This window comes from Saimiri boliviensis, chromosome 1, assembly GCF_048565385.1.
Source record: "Saimiri boliviensis isolate mSaiBol1 chromosome 1, mSaiBol1.pri, whole genome shotgun sequence".
In the NCBI taxonomy this organism is placed as follows: domain Eukaryota; kingdom Metazoa; phylum Chordata; class Mammalia; order Primates; family Cebidae; genus Saimiri; species Saimiri boliviensis.
In genome coordinates, this window is record NC_133449.1 from 191,116,334 (window position 1) to 191,136,828 (window position 20,495).

Consider the following 20,495-nt stretch of genomic DNA (forward strand, 5'->3'; position numbering starts at 1 on the left):
TATGTTATTGTTTTCACGTAGTTTACTTTTAGATAATAAGGGAATTTGGGTGTAGTGTATATAGGAATTTTCTGTACTGTTTTTGCAATAATTGTAAATCTCTTTTTTTGTTTTTTTGGCAACAGAGTTTCACTCTTGTTGCCCAGGCTGGAGTACAATGGTGCAATCTAGGCTTACTGCAACCTCTGTCTCCTGGGTTCAGCAGTTCTCCTGCCTCAGCCTCCCATGTAGCTGGGATTACAGGCATGCACCACCACGCCCAGCTAATTTTTTGTGTGTATTTTTAGTAGAGATGGGGTTTCTCCATGTTGGTCAGGCTGGTCTCGAACTCCTGACCTCAGGTGATCCATCTGCCTTGGCTTCCCAAAGTGCTGGGATTACAGGCATGAGCCACTGCACCCGGCCAGTAATTTTGTAAATCTAAAGCAGTTATTTAGATATTCTTTGCTCTCTCTTTTTTTTTTTTTTTTTTTTTTAAATAGAGACAAGGTCTCACTATGTTGCCCAGGCCAGTCTTAAACTCCTAGGCAAAAGTGGTCCTCCTGCTTTGACCTTTCAAAGTACTGGGATTACAGATGAGAGCCACTGCACCCGGTCCTCTTTGCTTTTTATCAGTGTTTTGTAGTTGTTCACATTTAGGTACTTTACATATTTTATTAGATTGACACCTCAGAATTTCATTTTTGGAGGGCTATTTTAATGGCATTTAAAGCAATTACAAATGTGAATTTTTCATTGCTGGTTTGTGGGAAAGAAATGGACTTTTGTATATTAACCTCATATCTTGTGACCTTGCTGCTGTTCTTGGAGGTTCTTTTGTCACTCTTTTGTCAGTTCCCTGAGCTTTTCTACCTAGATGATTAGGTCACCTGAGCAATAGTGATGGTTTCATTTCATCTTTCCAGTTTGTATGTCTTTTGTTCCCTTTTATTTCAATAGCTAGGGGTTGAACAGCAGTGGTGAGAGTATGTCCCTGCTTTGTTCTCAATCTTAGGAAACTGTTAGGTATAATGCTAGCTATAGGTATTTTGCAGATGTTCTTTATTAAATTGAGGCCAGTCTCCCCTATTCCCAGTTTGTTGAGAGTTTTAATCATGAGTGGACTTTGGGTTTTGTTGAATGCATTTTCTTTGTGAATTGATACAGTCCTTTGATGTATCTTCTTTAGTCCATTGATGTGGTTGATTACATTTATGGATTTTGAATGTTAAACTAGCCCTCCATCCCTGTACTAAATCTGATTTGGTGATGGTAGATAATTTTTTATACACCTTTGAATTTAATTTGCTAATATTTTGTTGAGAATTTTTGCCTTTATGTTCATAAAGGATATTAATCTATAGTTTTCCTTTTTTGTAATACCTTTATTTGGTTTCGATATGAGGGTAATGCTGGCCTTATAGAATGAGTTAGGCAGTGTTCTGTCTGTTTTCATTATCTGGAAGAGGTTATAGAGAATTGATATCCTTTCTTCCTGAAATGTTTGAGAGAATTCACTGGTGAAACCGCTTGGGCCTGGTGATTTATTTTTTAGAAGATTATTAATTATTGATTCCATTTCTTTAGTAGACATATAGCTTTTTAGTTTTCTTTTCTCTTGTGAGTTTTGATTATATTTTTCAAGGAATTAATTTCATCCAAACTATGAAATTTGTGGGCATTGAGTTTTTTGTAGTATTTATTATTCTCTCAATGATTATAGAATCAGTAATGATCACCCTTTCTTATTTCTGATATTGGTAATTGTGTCTTGTTCCTTTTTATTTTTTTAACCTCAGCTGCAGTTTTTATCAGTTTAATTTATCTTTTCAAAGAACCAGTGTATTAATTAGCTAGGGCTGCATTAATAAAATACCACATGCTGAGTGGCCAAAGAGAAGTTTATTTTCCCACAGTTCTTGAGTGTAGAAGTCCAAGATCAAGAGGGCAGTAGATTTGGTTTCTCCTGAAGCCTCTCCTTGGCTTGCAGTTGGTTGCTCTGTCATTGCCTGATCACATGGTTATTCCTCTGGAGAGGTGTGCCCCTGCCAGCTCTTCTTTTGTGTCCAAATTTCCTCTTCTTATAATCATACCAGTTAGATTAGATTAGGGACCACCATAATGGCTTCGTTTTAACTTAATCACCTCTTTAAAGATAATTCATCTATCTCTAAATACCAACGTATTTTGAGCTACTAGGGGTTAGAACTTCAACACGTAAATTTTGGGGAGGACACAGTTTGTTCTATAACAGTCAGCTTTTGATTTCATTGATTTTCTCTATTGTCTTCCTATTTTGAACTTCACTGCTTTCCATCTTAAGTTTTACTGTTTCTTTTCTTTTTTCTTTTTTTTTTTTTGAGGCAGAGTCTCACTCTGTTGCCCAGGCTGGAATGCAGTGGTGCAATCCCAGCTCTCTGCATCCTTTGCCTCCCGGGTTCAAGTGATTCTCCTGCCTCAGCCTCCTTGAGTAGCTAGGATTAAAGGCGCCCGCCACCACATCTGGCTAATTTTTTGTATTTTTAGTAGAGATAGGGTTTCATTATGTTAGCCAGGCTGGTCTCGAGCTCCTGACCTAAAGTGATCTGCCCACTTTTGTCTCCCAAAGTGCTGAGATTATAGACATGAGTTACTGTGCCCAGCCCTTCTTTTCTTTTTATAGTGCTTTCTTTAGGCTTAAATTGCTCTTCTTTCTCTAGCTTTTTTTTTTTTTTTTTAATTTTTTGTCAAGACAGATTCTTGCTACATTGCTCAGGCTGGCCTTGAGCTCCTGGCCTCAAGCAACTGTCCTGCCTCTGGGGTTAGAGAAATGAGCCACTATGCCTGGCCCTATCTAGCTTTCTGTTGTGTTTTTAAGGAGGAAGCTTAGACTGTTATTTTCAGGTCTTTCTTCTTTCCTAATATGTGCATTTTAATGCTATAAGTATCTCTTTAAGCATGCTTTTGCTGCATCCCACACGTTTTGATAAGTTGTGTTTTCATTTGGTTCAAAATATTTTAAAATTTCCCTTGAGACTTATCTCTTGACCTGTAGTTTATTTAGAAGTATGTTGCTTAATCTCTAATATGATAGAATTTTCCAGCAAGTTTTCTGGGCCCTAATTTAATTCTGTTGTAGTCTGAGAGCATACTTTGTATGATTTCTGTTTTAAATTTGTCAGGATATGTTTTATGGCCCAGAATGTGGTGTATTTTGTTAAGTGTTTCATGTGAACTTGAGAGGAACGTCTATTTTGTTGTTGGCAGACTATTCTATAAGTATCAATTAGATCAAGTTGATTGATAATGCTATTCAGGCCAAGTATATCCTTATTGATTTTTTGCCTACTTGATCTCCCATTTACTGACAAGGTTGCAATGAAGTCTCCAACTCTATTACTGGATTTGTCTATTTCTCCTTTCTGTTTTCTCGGTTTTTGCCTTACATATTGTGAACACTGAATTTTTAAGTATATACATGTTAAAAGATTGTTACATCTTCTTGGAGACTTGAATCTTTTGTCATTATGCAATGCCTCTTTTCATCCTGATAATTTTTCTTCTGATGGCTACTTTGTCTGTAGTTAATATAGCTATACTAGTCCAGTTACCCTTTTTTTTTTTTTTTTTTGAGACAAGATCTTATTCTGTTGCTCAAGCTGAGTGTAGCGGCACAATCACGGTTCACTGCAGCCTTGACCTCCCAGGTTCAAGTGGTTTTCCTGCCTCTGCCTCCCTGGTAGCTGGTACTATAGGTGCACACCATGCTTGGCTGATTTTTAAACACTTTTTTAGAGATGGGCATCTTACTGTGTTGCCTAGTCTGGTCTTAAACTCTTAGGCTCAAGCAGTGCTCCTGGCTTGGCCTCCTAAAGTACTGGGATTACAGATTTGAGCCACTGTGCCTGGCATGCAGTTATCTTTTCATTAGTGTTATCATGGTATATCTTTCTCTATCCCTTTTGTTTTGTTTTGTTTTGTTTTGTTTTGAAACAGCTTTATTGAGACATAATTCACATACCATTTAACTTACTAATTTAAAATGTACAAATTAATTGGTTTCTAGTATATTCAAAGATATTTACAACCATCACCAGTCAATTCAAAATATGTCATCACCTCAAAAAGAAACCCTCAACCTTTATCACCTACTTATTCCTATGCCTTCCATCCTCTCTAACTCCCTGCCCGTTCCCAATCCTAAACAAACACTAGTCTACTTTGTGTTTCTATTGATTTTCCTATTTGATATTCATATTTGATATCTGATACATATATGAAATAATAGATTTGGATTTTTGTGACTGGCTTCTTTCACTTAGCATGTTTTCATGGTTGTAATATGTATGTTGTAGCATATATTAGTACTTTCTTTTTGTGGTCAAACAACAGGTAGAAAAAAATCTGTGATAAGTAGTTTCTCTTGAGGGAACGGCCTTTGTTACTTTTCTTTTCTTTTTTGAGACAGAGTTTCATTCTTGATGCCTAGGCTGGAGTGCAGTGGCCACAATCTTGGCTCACTGAAACTTCCGCCTCCCAGGCTCAAATGATTATCCTGCCTCCGCCTCCCGAGTAGCTGGGATGACAGGCATCTGCCACCATGCCTGGCTAATTTTTTGTATTTTTAGTAGAGATGGGGTTTCATCATGTTGGCCAGGCTGGTCTTCAGCCCCTGACCTCCAGTGATCCACCCGCCTTGGCCTCCCAAAGTGCTGGGATTATAGGTGTGTACAACTGCACCCAGCCAAGATGGTTACTTTTCACCTTTCCCTTCCCTAAACACAACAGGATTTTTCTCAGATCCTCACTATGAGAACCTGGGGGCTCTTGAATGTAATGATTAGGAAAGTATGAACCCTCCTCTTAATATTGGGTCCCCATGAGTTTTGACTCTCAAGCTAGTCCATACTTAGCATTCAGTTATTCGTCACTGACTTTTTAAGTGTTCCTGCCAGTTACTGGCTTTAGTGGTTTCTGCTCTTCAGTAAACTGATTTGGCTCTGGTTCTCTGTACTGGCCTTGTTTCTCCAGTTCAGGGAGCATTTGCCCTGGGGCCTCAGTTCTCTGATGGATTTAAGAAAAGTTGTTAATTTTCAGTTGGTTAGGGTTTTTCTTGTGAAAATGGACTTGATAACTTTTAAGCTCTTTATGTCTGAGCTGAAATTGGAAATCCAAATTATTGTATTTCAAAGAAAAATGATAATTGGTTTCCTTTTGCCTTAAGAGTGTTTTGTTTTTTGCTTGTGGGAAAAGGCTGTCTTATTCATCATTTTATCTCCAGTACCAAAAAGCTTGGACACATTTTTAAATGAATGTTGAATCAGCTCACCCTATAACTGAAGTGGATGATGGTAGGGGCCAAGGGAATCCTCCTCTTCACCCTCTGACGGTCTATTGAAAATCATCTGACAAAAGGCAAATTAAAGGGAGAAAGGCATACAAATTTATTAACGTGCAAAGGAGTTTTACAAAATATAAGAACTCAAACAAATTGCCAGGTGGTTGATGCTTTTATGCCATCTAGAGGTTACAGAAAGAATAGGGCTTAGAGCACAGCAAAGCCAGTTATGATGGCAAAAAAACATGGGAGGGGAAGAAGAGGAGGCCTGGCTAGCAAAAGTCGTCTTGTTTTGCAGATGAAACCGCACAGATAGCATCCTTCATGGAAAATAGAGGGTAAATATTTCTTTCAGACCATGAAGGTTGTCAGACTTTCAGTTAGTATTTCCTAGATCAGGACAAGGGAAGGTCCTCAGAGAAAGCCTCGCTGCCATCTGGTTTTCTCTACAGAGGCAACAGTTTTGCAAGGCTACTGCTGTTTGCAGGCCCTCTAAACAGCCATCTCAACACATGTCAAATAAGTATATTCTGAAGTGAAATATTTTGGTGTCCTTCAATAGATAATATAAGGTGTTATAAGAAAACTTCAGCCAAATTAAATTTAAATGAATATAATTGAGCAGTGAACAATTTGTGATTGGGCAGCCCCCAGAATCACAGCAAATTCAGAGAGACTCCAGGGATGCTTCATGGTCAGAACAAATTCATAGACAAAAAAATAAAAATTAAAAAAATGGAAGTGATGTACAGAAATCAGCACTGAGGTACAGAAACAGCCAGATTGGTTACAGGTTGGCGTGTACCTTCTTTGAATGTAGTTTGAACACTTAGCAGTCTGTGAGTGCTTGAAGCATGGCCATTGGGCAGCCATTGTTACAGGTGCATACTCCTAAGTTAGGTTTTCAATCTTGTCTGCCTGTTAAGATAGGTTAGGATTCATCCACAAGGTCTCAAATACAGAAGTTTGGATTCCTTCTCAGGCCATATTTAGTTGGCCTGAACAAAGGTGAATTTGAGAATGTAGCTTGCCTGTGCCACTAACTTCTCTTTACGGTTCTTCCATTGCTACTAGGTTTTGTCCTGGGATTGATCTGATTGTTTGTGCTAGAATTGTTAGGCAATGTCAGTTGTTTGCTTCGATAAAGGGGATCAGATTACCCATGAAGTACTAGTGAGAAAAGGAAGAATTCCTTGGAAGGGCTAAAATTATAGCACTGGCAATTGGATAGAAAAGCTTTAATAGAGAATAGTGAGGATTGGAAAGCCTATAGGAGAGTGGCAGAATTGTGGTGAATAAATCAGTAAAGAGTACACAAAATTTTGAGTTTTTTAAATTTATGCTTTATGAACTAATTAATATATATATTTGATTAGAAATGACTAGATATAGGGAAATTTTTATTAGGAAATTCAATAAGCATAATAAAACCTTTTTTCTTACAAGCTAATAAAGATAATATTGAAAAAAAAACTTTTTCAGAGATCCTGAACTTTCAACTGTTTGCCGGAAGTCTGGTACATTAATATTATATCCAGGGGCTGAAGCTGCTAATTTGGAAGAATTTATATTAGATTCTCCTGTTTATCCTTCTACAATCATCATCATTGATGGTACATGGAGCCAGGCTAAGGACATTTTCTATAAGAATTCCTTATTTCGACACCCCAAACAGGTAAGCTAGTAATTTTAACAGAGAATAAATGCAAATGTATAATTAGGTATATTGTATATGTTTTCTGTGAAGGATACACGTGCATTTTTATATATGAATTTGGTGGTATTTATATGTGTCAATGTATACTACATAGATATATGTATGCTTATGTTTATAAGTTTGAATATATATATATATTTTGAATATATATATGTAAAATTTCAAATTTGTCATTTCATCTCAATTCCTACTGCCAAATTTCACTGTAGTTTAGGCATTTGGCTAGTTAAAGAGTCTCTTAGACATTTACTCAGAAAAGTCTAAGAATGATTTTTATATGCATTAATTTTTTTGTTGGTAAGTATTATATTATTTAAATACTTTTATTTGGGTACTGAATTACCTAGTTCTTATAAGGAATGACTACGTTTTTATGAAATACTTTTTATCATTCATTATTATAGTTACATGGTTTATTCTTCAGTTTTTTGATGTAATTAATTATGAAGACACATTTCTTAATATTGCTCCATTCTTGTATTTCTAGAATGGACTCTACTGAGTAGACCATTAAGAATTTTTGATACATTGCTGAAAAATATATTTGATTTAATGGCATTGAATTATGTGTATATTTGGTCCATTGTCAGGTTTGGGTATTAAGATAATGTTAATTTCTAAAGTAAATTGGAGAGATTTAAATATTTTTCTATGACCTGGGATAGTTTAAATAATACAAGAATTCCTTGCTCCTTAGAAATTAGATGGAACTTATTGATGAAATCACTTGGTTCTGTTCTCTTTTAAAATGTAGCTTTTAAATTCTTATTTCAGACTCTTCTAAGGAAATCATTTATACTTTTCTATTTCTATTTGGATCACTTTTTAATAACTTTTATATTTCTCTAGGGAATTGCCTTATTTATCTAAGTTAGCAGATTGATTGCCATATACTAATATACATTCTTAATTAATTTCTCAGGAATGTTTCTTGTTTTTAATCATGCACACACAGACATAGACACAGATACACATACACAAACTTTTTTTAAAAAATATGAATAGATTTGAAAGGGGTTTCTCTATTTTATTGAGCTTTAAAAATATAAGCTTTAAAAAGTATATTGTTTATATTATGGCTATTTAGTTTATTTTTATTTCATTATGTTGAATTTTTTTCTTGACCAATTTTATGTTTCGTCTTTTTGGGCTTATATTCTTTGTTGTTTTTCTGATTTTATAAGACTTTTACTAAGAGTACTCTGTAGACTGAATTGTGTTCCCTGTCCCTCCCCCAACCCTGCATATATTGGAGCTCTAACTTCCAATATAATGGCATTTGGAGGTGGGCTCTTTGGGAGGTGATTAGATTATGAAGGCGGTGCCCTCATGATGAGATTAGTACCTTTAGAAGAAGAGACATGAGAGATATTTCTTTTTCTCTCTCTGTCTCTCTCTCTGTCTCTGTCTCTCTGCATTTGAGGACACATCAAGAAGACTTCCGTTTGCAAGCCAGGAAGAGAGCTCTCACCAGGACCCTGATAATGCAGGTACTCTGATTCAGACTTCCCAGCTTCCAGAACTGTAAGAAATTGATGTTACAACAGCCTGAGCTAACTAAAACAAGTACTAAATTTTTAAATTAAGATTTCTGGACTGGGCGCAGTGGCTCGTCCTTGTAATCCCAGCACTTTGGGAGGCTGAGGAAGGCCGGTCACTAGGTCAGGAGATCGAGACCATCCTGGCCAATATGGTAAAACCCTGTCTCTACTAAAAATACAGAAATTAGCTGGGTGTGGTGGTGCGTAACTCTAGTCCCAGCTACTTGGGAGGTTGAGGCAGAAGAATGGATTGAACTCAGGAGGTGGAGGTTGCAATGAGTTGAGATTGCACCCCTGCACTCCAGCTGGTGGCAGAGTGAGATTCTGTCTCAAAAAAAAAAAAAAAAAAAAAAGATTTCTGAGTTCTACTAGGCTTAGTGGCTTATACCTGTAATTCCAGCTACTCGAGAGGCTGAAGTAGAATTCGATATTATAGTGAGCTATGATTGTGCCACTGCACTCCAGCCTGGGTGCCAGAGAGAGACCCTGTCTCTAAAAAAATAATTACTTTCCTTTTTGAATAAAAGGGAAGAGATGGATGCAATATTTCTGCCAGTATAACTGTCTCTATATCCCATTGTTTTGGGTTGAAGTGTTTTTTTATCAATAGCATTGATATAAGTTGTTTTGATTTCATTCTACCTATGGATTATCAATGAATAATTTTTTTAAAAACTTTCAATAGCTTTTGGGGTACAAGTGGTTTTGGTTACATGGATGAATTTTGTAGTGGTAACTTCTGGGATTTTAGTGCACCTGTCACCTGGGCAGTGTACACTGTATCCAATATTTAGTCTTTTATTCCTCACCTCTCTCCTCCCACCCATAGTCTCCAAAATTCATTATATGTTTATTTGCATCCTCATAGCTTAGCTCCCACTTATAAGTGAGAACATAATGGAGTTTGATTTTCCATTCCTGAGTTATTTCACTTAGAATAATGGCCTCTAGTTCCATTCAAGTTGATGCAAAAGACATTAGTTTGTTCATTTTCATGGCTGAGTAGTATTCCATGGTGTATATATACTACATTTTCTTTTTCCACTAATTGGTTGATAGGCACTTAGATTGGTTCCATATCTTTGCAGTTGTGAATTTTGCTGCTGTAAACATGCCCGTGCATGTGTCTTTTTTTTCTTTTCGAATTGAAATGAGGTCTCACTGTGTTGTCCAGGCTGGTTTGGGCTCAAGTGATCCTCTTTCTACCTCGGTCTCCCAAAGTGCTGGGGTTACAGGCATGAGGCATCACACTCAGTTATATGTGTTTTTCATATAATGACTATTTTTCCTTTGGGTAAATACCCAGTAGTGAGATTACTTGACTGAACGATAGATCTACTTTCAGTTCTTTAAGGAATCTCCATACTATCAATGAGTTGTGAATTTTTAAGTGCTTTAACACTTTTCATCATTATTGTACTTTTATTTCTGATTTTGTGGGATTGTGATAAAGCAGCATTAGCCACACTATTTTGAATAAGTTTATGATTTCTGTGTGAATAGTTACCTGGAAGATTTTTGTCCATGTTCTATTACTATGAAAATGTACATTCTCTATTTAGGGATATAAGTATTCATACTATTGCTTTTAAGTTTGTAATCATATTTTTCTTTATGTTTTTATTTTTTGGTATACTTGGACTATTTGGTACTGAAAAAGGTTTATAAGAAGCTTCAGTGCTTCTGTATTTTTAATGATGTTATCCCTGCATTCCCAGTAGTTTTTATGTTATTTATTTTATCTACTTTGTTGTTGCATGCATACGAGCCATACGTTTAGTGAAGAATAACAATGGAACCCTGACTTGTGAGGTTTTAATCTTAAATTCTTTATAGTTTTTATTCCCTTTGACCAAAATGCAGACATAGTTTTTAGATGAGACTAAATTATATGACACAATTCTAAAAAATAGGTAATGCATTGGGTGCTTTGATGGAGCAGTCCCAATTCCAAATGTTTTACTTGTATTAACTCATTTAATCTTTCCCCAAATCCCATGACATAAGTATTAGTATTTTAGATAACAGATGAGGAAACCAAGGTACAAAGACATTTAGCTCACATAACTATTTCACAGCATAGCTGCAGTTTGAACCCATCTTGTTAGTAGTCTTAACCACAGTGGTATACTATTTCTAAACAGAAAATGTTGTTTCAGTATATTTACATAGAACAGCTTTTTAAAATTTCTCTGACTTCCTAAATATTCATTGATATTCCTTGTCTTCCACATAGAGAGTTGATGTCTGACTCATAAAAGGCATGAATACTGTTAGATTGTGGCACATGCCAGATAAAATTTTAGGTTCACATTACATTTAAGTATCACCCAATAGACAGAGAAAGTTTAACAAAAGTGTTACATTTGTAGAACATTTTAGTCTAAGTATTTGAAAAAAATTTTCATGCACATGTCTACATCTTTAATCTTTCATTTTGTGGTAACTACACAGCTATCACAGAGATGAATTACATAGTGATGTTAAAAAGATTAAAATCTGTTTTAAAAGATAAAAATCATCAGAATTATTTTTATCCATTAAATTGAGCAGCAGATTAGGAAGTATATAAATAATTTCTCAGTTCAACTATACTATATATTTCTATCACCTTTTCCTGTTTGTTTTTTTCAAACCAGAAGCAAATGCAGGTGGGTATTTAAACTTGAGATAGGTAAAGCTTTACAACCGTAGGATAACAGCAAAATACTTCACGGAGACATTAGATAGATTATATCATCTGAAATACCACATAAACTCAAGTGAAAAGGCAAATGGCATTCTGAAGAACAATGAACTCAAATAAAGACTTTTAAAGCTTAGAATTCTTAGAAATGAGTAAGATAAATGTGAAAATCTAAGTACAAAACAGGCCAAAGATTTGAAAAAAGTTGACAGATAGAAAACAAATGTTCTTATAAAAATCATCCTTTACCCTGTTAATCATATGATGACAAGATCCTAAGTTGTAAATTTTGATGAAATAACTTCAAGTTTACAGTAAAGTTTCAAGAGTAATACTAAGTACCCTTGAATACACTAATCTAGATTCTTCAAGTATTAACATTATACCATATTTGCCTTTCTCTCTCCCTCTTTCTGTATATATGCAGGTATGTGTATAATTATGTTTTTCTGAATCATTTGAGAGCAATGAATAGATATCCAGATTTTACTTTTTGAAATTGAAGTTTTGCTAGCTCTAGGCAAGCAAGATGGTCTTTTCCTAAATATTTTTAGGAAATAAAAAAAAAGTAATTAAAAACCTCATCCAATATAGAAAAACTCAAATGTTAAATATCTTGTACAGTTTCATCTAAATATACTTGAGAAATATAGATTACCTTAGAATTAATATTATTTATGGAATTTTAGAGTCTCTTGTACTCAGCCCGAATATGAGTATGGCCTGATCAGACAAAATATGTTTCTGGAACTTGTTGCAAAAAAACCAATGCAATCTGTAGATTTACTCTTTAAAACAAACAAACAAAAAATGTATATAAACAGATAAATAGGTAAATTGAGTTGAAAAAGGTATTGATTTTTTAAAGTAACTATATGCTTATATTTAGACGTTTATAAAATTGTAAAATGATAGTGGCAATTGTAGTGACTTTATGGTGAGTTATGAACTACCTTATTTAACACTAAAAGTTTATTTTAAAATATAATTTTAAATTCTTGAAAAACTGCCTGTCACATGTGATGATTTTTAGGGTATCACAAGATTTAGTTAATTAGTAACCCTGTTCCTCAGCTTTTCTGGATGAAGATCAGTTCATTTTATTAAGTAATAGACTTTCCTGGGAACCTGCTTTAGTAGACGGATACAAATAAGTTAACATGCCTCTTTCATGGGTAACTGACAGAATTTCCTACTCAGACTAACTTAAACAAGGACATGTATAGATCATGTACCTACTCAGAGTGAGTAGGAATAGCTTCAGGCTTTACTGGATCTGGTTCTCAGGCAGTTCTGTTTTTGAAGTATGTTTCCCTTTGTTTTATCTGATTTTCTCTTATGAATGGACTTCTTTCCTGTACTGGAAATTATCTGTAGGAAGCAGGAAATATCCTCCTGCTAAGAGGTACTTCCAGCCTGGTTCTGACATACTCAGTAGTGAAACTGCTGATAAACAGCTATGTGAGACCTGAGCTGGTTGGAAGAGTTCACAGTCCCTGTCTGTTGGTCTTCCCTCTGCCTTTTTGGAAGACTCTTTTTTTTTTTTAAATTTAATTTTATAAAGATGGGGTTTCACTGTGATGGCCAGGCTGGTCTTGAACTCCTGACCTCAGGTGATCCACCCACCTCAGCCTCCCAAAGTGCTAGGATTATAGGCGTGAACCACCGTGCCTGGCTGGAAGACTTTTGATGATCAACCAGAGAAGTTTTCCTGGAGATCCCTGGTAAGGGAGGGACACAGAAACTGTCCTCTGACTACCTTGAAGCCACAATGGACTGCAGAAGCCAGACTTCCCAGCAATTATGACAGCTCAAGAATGTTTTTAGAATATTTTAGGCACTTCCAAAGCACTTAAGTGTTATCTAACATGTTCTAGGTCTGAGGTGGCTTATAAAAGCAGGGACAATACTTCTTTTATTCAGAGTCAGGCTGTTACCAGTATTAGAGATCCAAGTTACCCTGAGTTACCAGCAGCACATCTGTGCAGGTCTACCCCAACTTCAGTCCTTGCCTCCTTACAAGAAAGACTTTGATGGATATAAAACAGGGAAAGAGACCGAGGCACATCTCAGAGTAGGAATGGAAGTTTATTTAAAAGGCTTCAGAACAGGAAAGAAAGTTCACTTGGAAGAGATCCAAGAGGGTGCCTGAAGGTCAAAGAGAGAATTTAACCTTGATCCTAGGGCTTATAGGCTTGCCTTTTTCCCATGATTCTTCCCTTACGGTGGGCTTCCCGCCTGCGCAGTGCCTCCCTTACCTTGGAGTCCATGCAGTGTGTTTAGGAAGTTGTATGCATGCCTTTCTGAGGCTTGCTTCCCTTTTTCTGGTGGAGTATATCGGGAAGGTCATATTTTGCCATTTTGTCTCTTAGTGGAGCATGCCTAGGAAGTTTTCTCTCCCTGGTGTCTGTATTAAACTAACACTTTAATGTTAATACTGTGGATCATCAGGAAATGGCCTTTCTGGCACCCTGGGTGGACTTCCAAATTATCATTTTTAGAGGGGCATTGTGATAATTGTCAAAAACCTTCACCTGATATTCTTAGTGGGTCCGGGGAGAGCTCTCTCCTGCCCTGCTCATGCCTATCTAACTATCTGTAACAAGGTGAGAATGAGGTAAAATTTATAAGGTGAAGTAAGGTGAAGTTTGATTTCAGTGTTTCCAAAAACATGATTATCATTTCACTGAAATGAAATTTTCCCAATGCTTATTAAAAAGAAAAGCTTATTGAATGCCTATCTGGCAGTGTATACCAGGCAATGTGCTGGTTACAAAAAAGAATAAGAGTAAACACTTTTGAGGAGTTCTCAAAAAAGAAAAATAGCCTCCTGGTTTTACTTACGCTGACAGAAAGATGGTTTCTCTTTCCCAGAGTAGAATCCTGGATGGCCCTTTTATTGGGGTTGGGGTGGAGAGTGATTCCATTATTGACAAGAGGACTGCATGAATTAGGAGTTCCTCAGAGGACATGGGCCATTGTTTTCAGAAGGATGATTTAAAAGTGTGACTAAGCAAACAAAAATTTCCCTGTATACTATAGTCTACTATACATAGTTTATTTATAAATAGTCTTTTGCTTATTTTTTGTTTATTCAACATGCTCTATATAAATGTTTTAATAATTCTTAGTCTTGTCTACAAAGTAAAAATGCTAAAAAGAAAATTTAAATAAGTTTTTGCAGGTTTCCCAAATCTATAAATGCTGCTGTTTAAATTAATTCAGTTTTATTTCTAACTATGTTATTTTTTTCTTACTATACCCAAAATATACATATACTCCCACCCCTGTTTTTTTGCATAGAATTCTTAGCTATTACTTAGTTGATCCATTCAGTTTCTGTAATAGTGTAAAAATTTTGCCCTAAATATATGAGAGAAAAATGGCAGAAAGGAAACTAAAATCGGAATTAAAAGTCTAGAGTGTTGTCTTTATAGAAGAAATAGTTTTTTTCCCTTCCTAATCAGTAAGTAACCATATGTGAACTTCATACTTACATAATTGAGGAATGAAAGAATTGTAATGTAAACCCATTAACTTGGACTCCTTTTAATTTTGAATTCTAATATATCCAGACCATTTGGCGCAGTGACTCTCTTCCCCCAGAGGAATTTTACACACATGACTCTTGATATTTGCTAGGAATAAATCCAAGGTGAATATGGAAATTTTTATAGAGGCTCCTGGCTTTCTTCATAAACATATTTTCATGGAGTATTTGCATATCCCTACTCTACTGCTATTAAAATGTCCACTATAGCTTAATTTCTCACTTGATAAGCAGAGCGGTGTTGGGAGCACTCATTGGGTAAAACATTTTTATGAAAACTTTTTCTGGTGTCCACATAGAGCTGTTACAGACTGCTTTATGTTATATATCTGATCTATTGCCAAATACATCGTTATTCTTTTTATTTTATCCAAAACTTCAGTTTTTAAAATCTCTGTGAGTATTCAGAGTTGGTTTACATTTTAACACAGTCTCATTATGTTGATTTTGAATAGGCTGTTGTATTTACTATTTTTTTTTTTTTTTTTTTTTAAGAGATGAGGTCTTGCTCTGTTGCCTAGACTGGAGTACACTGGTATGATTATAGCTCAATTTAGCTTCCAACTCCTGGGCTCAAAGCGATCCTCCCACCTCAGCCTCTGACCTCAGTGATGGGACAGCAGGTGTGTACCACCACACCTGATTAATTTTTAAACTTTTTTTTTTTTTTTTTTTTTTTTCAGATAAGGGGTCTCGCTGTGTTGCCTAGTCTGCTTTTGAACTCCAGGCTTCAAGCAATCCTCCTGTCTCAGCCTCTCAAGGGATTTACTTTTAGAAAAACAAAACAAAACAAAAAACAAACAAAAAAAACCCCCAAAAACTTCCATGAAGAGTGTGGAAGGGGACTCCAGAGAGGAAGTCCCGGGATTTACTTTTTTACCTTTGCATAATATTCATAATTTTGTTGGTAGAATATATCCATACCTCTGGATCTTTCTGGCTTATGTTTTGGGGTGCTGTGTATGCCTCACAGGCTAAGAGGCTTATCTCTGAAGTTGTAGATAGTATTTACAAATAGAACTTGAGTTAACTTGAAAGAACATTTGCTTCTATTGGGTGTATGATTTTGTGTGATAGAATAGGATATAATGGGAACTATGATCTTCCTGTTTGCAAAAGTATAATTTTAAAAGGGTTATCAGAGATCTTGACATGGAATTCCATGCCTCCACACTTCCATCCATTCTTTATTGAATTCTTAACTGTGAACTCATTTTCTTACTGGGTTACATAGATAATTAGTGACAGATAGGAAACTTGAATCCAAGTTTAACCCAGGTCATGGTAAAGAAAAGAACACTCTCCTATTTACTTTATGAATGTAGCATAATAATATAAAAAATTGGCAATAACACATAGATATAAAGAGACTAATCTTATGAACATAGCTATAATATTTCTAAATAGTATCCTGGCCAATAAAATCTATCACTGTATAAAAGCATAATGTCTTATGAGTTAGAACCATCTTTTATAGAATACAGTTTAGTTCAATATTTTTGAAATTGTGGTTTCATTGATTGATGTTGAAGAATTAGATAAAATCCAAAGTACATTTTTAATTTAAAAATGCCTAATAAAAAAAGGATTAGGAAGATGTCCGTTTTCTTAATCTGTGTACTGAAACCTTTAAAGTGAACTATGCTTAAAGGAAAAGTAAATCTCTGCTCCCATTCTAGGTAACCTCACACCTGTACTTCCCTACCTATACCTTTAGGTATTTAGAGTTAAAAGTATGTTGTGTTTGCTTCCAGAACTTTTTCTGTGTTCAAATATACTAAAATAATATGTATTTACAGGTATAGGATTCTCTCTCTCTCTCTCTCTCTCTCTCTCTCTCTCTCTTTTTTTTGAGATGGAGTCTCACTCTGTCACCTAGGCTGGAGTGTAGTGTTGTGATCTTGGCTCACTGCAACCTCTGCCTCCCAAGTTCAAGCAATTCTCCGGTTTCAGCCTCCCAAGTAACTGAGACTACAGGTGTGCACCACCACACCCAGCTAATTTTTGTATTATTAGTAGAGATAGGGTTTCACCATATTGGCCAGGCTGGTCTGAAACTCCTGACCTCATTGTCTGCCTGCCTTGACCTCCCAAAGTACTGGGTTTACAGGTGTGAGCCACCTTGCCCAGCCCTTTATCTCTTTTCTAAAAAAGAAAAAGGATGACAATGTAATATATATGATACTCCAGTTTTCCTTTTCATACGAGCATTCCTTGAAATCAATGTATGTAGCTATGGGCTACATACATTGTAGTTGGCTTGGGCTCTGTTTTTGTCCTTTCAGGACTCTATAACAAAATACCAAAAACTGAGTGGTTTAAACCAGCAGTCCCCAATCTTTTAGGCACCAGGGACAGGTTTCGTAGAAGACAGTTTTTTCATGGACTGGAGGTGGGGTGCGGGATGGTTTTGGGATGATTCAAGCATATTGCATTTGTTGTGCACTTTATTTCTATTTTTGTTACATTGTAATGTATAATAAAAAAAGGAGACTAATTGGTGGGGATCCTTGTTTTCTGCCACCATTTTAAACAATCCAGCTTTAGATTAATATATCTTTGATGTAAGGCTTATGTCTAAGATTTAATCCAGTATGAAATGCCACTGTTTGTAGGATAATTTAATTATATCAGAATAAAATTGCAAACATAAATATAGTATAAATATTGAGTGATCTTTGGTTCAGTATAAACATAGATGGTAGAAGAAAAAACAGGAATAAGAAACATCATAATATTTAAACAGCGATGTGGTAGACATCTATTATATGCATGGCTGACTATCATCATCTTCTGGGAATTCCCTGTTATGAACCTTATATATGAAACAAATTACAGCTTATATTGTAAATCTCTCATATGGGGAAGAAATAGTCTGTGAATATTTTCATGTATCTGCACACTCAGGATTTTTTGAGTGCAGAGTACTGGCTCTTCCATTAAAGGATGTATGAATAGTACACATGCCTTTGAAATTTGAGATTGTGTGTTGACCCAGAGCCATTTGTTCACATTCTAAAGGTGGAAGACCTAAAGAAGCCATTAGTTTGCATTCTGATGATAATAAAACCCAGAGTCATTTGCTCATAATTCAAGGGTTTTAAAAACCTAGAGACCACTTTATTCTCTCTGCAGAGAGGATTTGTTTACATTTTCTCTGAAGGAAAGGAGGAGCACATATGCTGGCAGTTCCTATGTAAGTTCTGCATTGCGTAATTTCAGAGTTCCTTTCTTTTGTTTCCAACTCTTGCACAAACAGGTGATGACATCTGCTTTCACTGTTTTGCACCACAGGGAATTGGGGAACTGGCATAAGATGCTCTGTGAGTAATTAAAAGTCTGTCTCTGATCTAGAACTTTTGTTTCCTGTTAGGATAATTAAATAAATATATGTATGTGTATAATAGCTAGTCTCTCTTGCAGCTAGGCATCAGACAAATGACCTCTTCTTTTCAGGTCAGAGCCATCTGTGAGTGAGATTTTGACAAGTGACAGGAAGGGGCTCTATGTCAAATCTCCATTTTTGATGTATGAGTGGTGGCAAATGTGTCTTGCTTTTGGTTGAGAGTAGCAGCAGCAGATGGGTTTTCGAGTGGTTGTGAGGTCACATTCCTTTTGTTTTTGAGACAGGGTCTCACCATGTTGCCCAGACTGATCTTAAACCCCTGGGCTCAAGTGATCCTAGTGCCTTGGCCTCTGAGAATGCTGGGATTTCAGTTGTGAGCCACTGTGCCTGGCTGAGGTCACATTCTCGATGCATTAGTGGTATTGGCATTAGTGGCAGTAGCAGTTGCAATCAAGTTGACTTCTTGGCATTTGAGGACAGTAAAAGTAAGAAAGCATCATCTTCATCAGGCCTTCTGTGGTAGCTTTGGATATTTGCTTCTGGAAGTTTAGCTTTAAGTCTGTTTCTATAATCCTCTCAATGATTTTGTGAGCTGGTAATAAAATCCTGTTTTTTTTTTTTTTCCTTGAGATGGAGTCTTGCTCTTTTACCCAGGCTGGAAGTACAGTAGCAAAAGCTCTGCTCACTGCAATCTCCACCTTCCAGGTTCAAGTGATTCTTCTGCCTCAGCCTCCAAGTTGCTGGGACTACAGGCGTGTGCCACTACACCCGGTTACTATTTGTATCTTTAGTAAAGACAGGGTTTCACCATGTTGACCAGGCTGGTGTCAAACTCCTGACCTCAAGCGAACTGCCTGCCTCGGCCTCCCAAAGTGTTGGGATTACAGGTGTGAGCCGCAGTAAAGTACTATTCTATTTAAATTTGCCAGATTGGTTGGTATTTCTAAGTAAGAAACCTGACTGATATAAATTGTCATCTCTTGGCAGTCAGAATGTCCATTTGATGTTTCTTACCTTCTTTTATTTTCCAGACGTTTTCAGTGAGTAGGTATTACTTGTATGTTTAGAAAAGCAAATATAATGACTGAAAGGATTTAGGCTTCCTGACTTCTATGCTGCATCTGAAAATCTAGATAATGGATATATTATCCATAATGTGGTTTGGCTGTGTCCCCACCCAAAATCTCATCTTGAATTGTAATCTCCATGTGTTGGGGGTGGGAGCTCATGGGAGGTGATTAGATAATGGAGACAGTTCCCCTATGCTGTCTTAGTGATAGTGAATGAATTCTCATGAGACGGAGGGACTATGTTAACTTCTATTCCCAGGTCCACAAGGGGCGTGGTTTCAAAGGCAAGAACTTCCCAGGGCCATGCCTCCATCCATCTCCCCATCCAGAAGCCTAGACTTCTTTGTCTAACTTTCCCGTCTGGGAAAGGTAGACAGCCCAGATGAGCTTCCTTTGTTTAGAAAGCCCGCCAAAAGCTCCGAGGGAGGAGGCTGCAATTGCGGGCCAGGCAACCAATCCAGTATCAGAGTCGAAGACCAATCACTCTGGAGGAAGTTTTGGTAAAGCTTCTTTCACTGGACCAGAACGTGAATAGGGTGGGAGTAACTCCAGCATTAAAATCCCCCCTACTCCCTTACCTATAGGGACTCCATCTCTGGACCCCCTCCCATGATAGCGTGAGAGCCCACGTGCTCTCTCGCTCCTTTGCGGTCTCTCTCTTTCTCTCTCTCCCTCTCTCTCTTTCTCTCTCTCTCGCTCTCGCTCTCTTGCTCTCTCTCTCTCTCTCTCTCCTCTCTCTCCTCTCTCCTCTCTCTCTTCTCTCTCTCTTTCTTTCCTCTCTCTTTCTCTCTCCCTCCCCCTCTCTCCTCCCAACCCGTCCCCCCCCCGCATCCCCCGTCTCTCTAATAAATCGCTTTCAGCAAAACTCTCTGGGTCCGATACTTACTTGAACGAGCTCACCAGCTCACCATGCCACCAGGGCCCTCTATCCCATTCTTGGGTGAGGCCCAAGGACCTGGGAAAATACAACCCATCAGGGAACAGTGAGCGTCTTTGGGACACCCCCACAGCCCTGCTCCTATCACCCGGTTACAAGATCAGATGGCTTTATAAAGGGCTTTTCTCCTCTTTGCTTGGCACTTCTTTCTCCTGCCCCCATGTGAAGAAGAATGTGTTTGCTTTGCCTTCTGTCATGATTGTAAGTTTCCTGAGGCCTCCTGAGCCCTGTGGAACTGTGAGTCAATTAATCAATTTTCTTTATAAATTACCTAGTCTTGGGTATTTCTTAATAGCAGTGTGAGAACGGACTAATATTGTCTCTGAAATGGATTTTATTGTTGCATTTGAAC

At 36.8% G+C, this 20,495-nt stretch overlaps 1 protein-coding gene across 2 annotated transcripts in view; it reads left to right on the forward strand.

The window, feature by feature from the left end:
- The window catches only part of DTWD2 (DTW domain containing 2), a 231,033-nt gene that overhangs the window by 51,361 nt on the left and 159,177 nt on the right, over window positions 1-20,495 (forward strand). For both annotated transcript variants that reach the window (XM_074382340.1, XM_003920674.4), the window contains exon 4: window positions 6,779-6,971. In XM_074382340.1, the coding sequence (XP_074238441.1) occupies window positions 6,779-6,971 (193 nt within the window). The remainder of the gene's footprint in view (window positions 1-6,778; window positions 6,972-20,495) is intronic.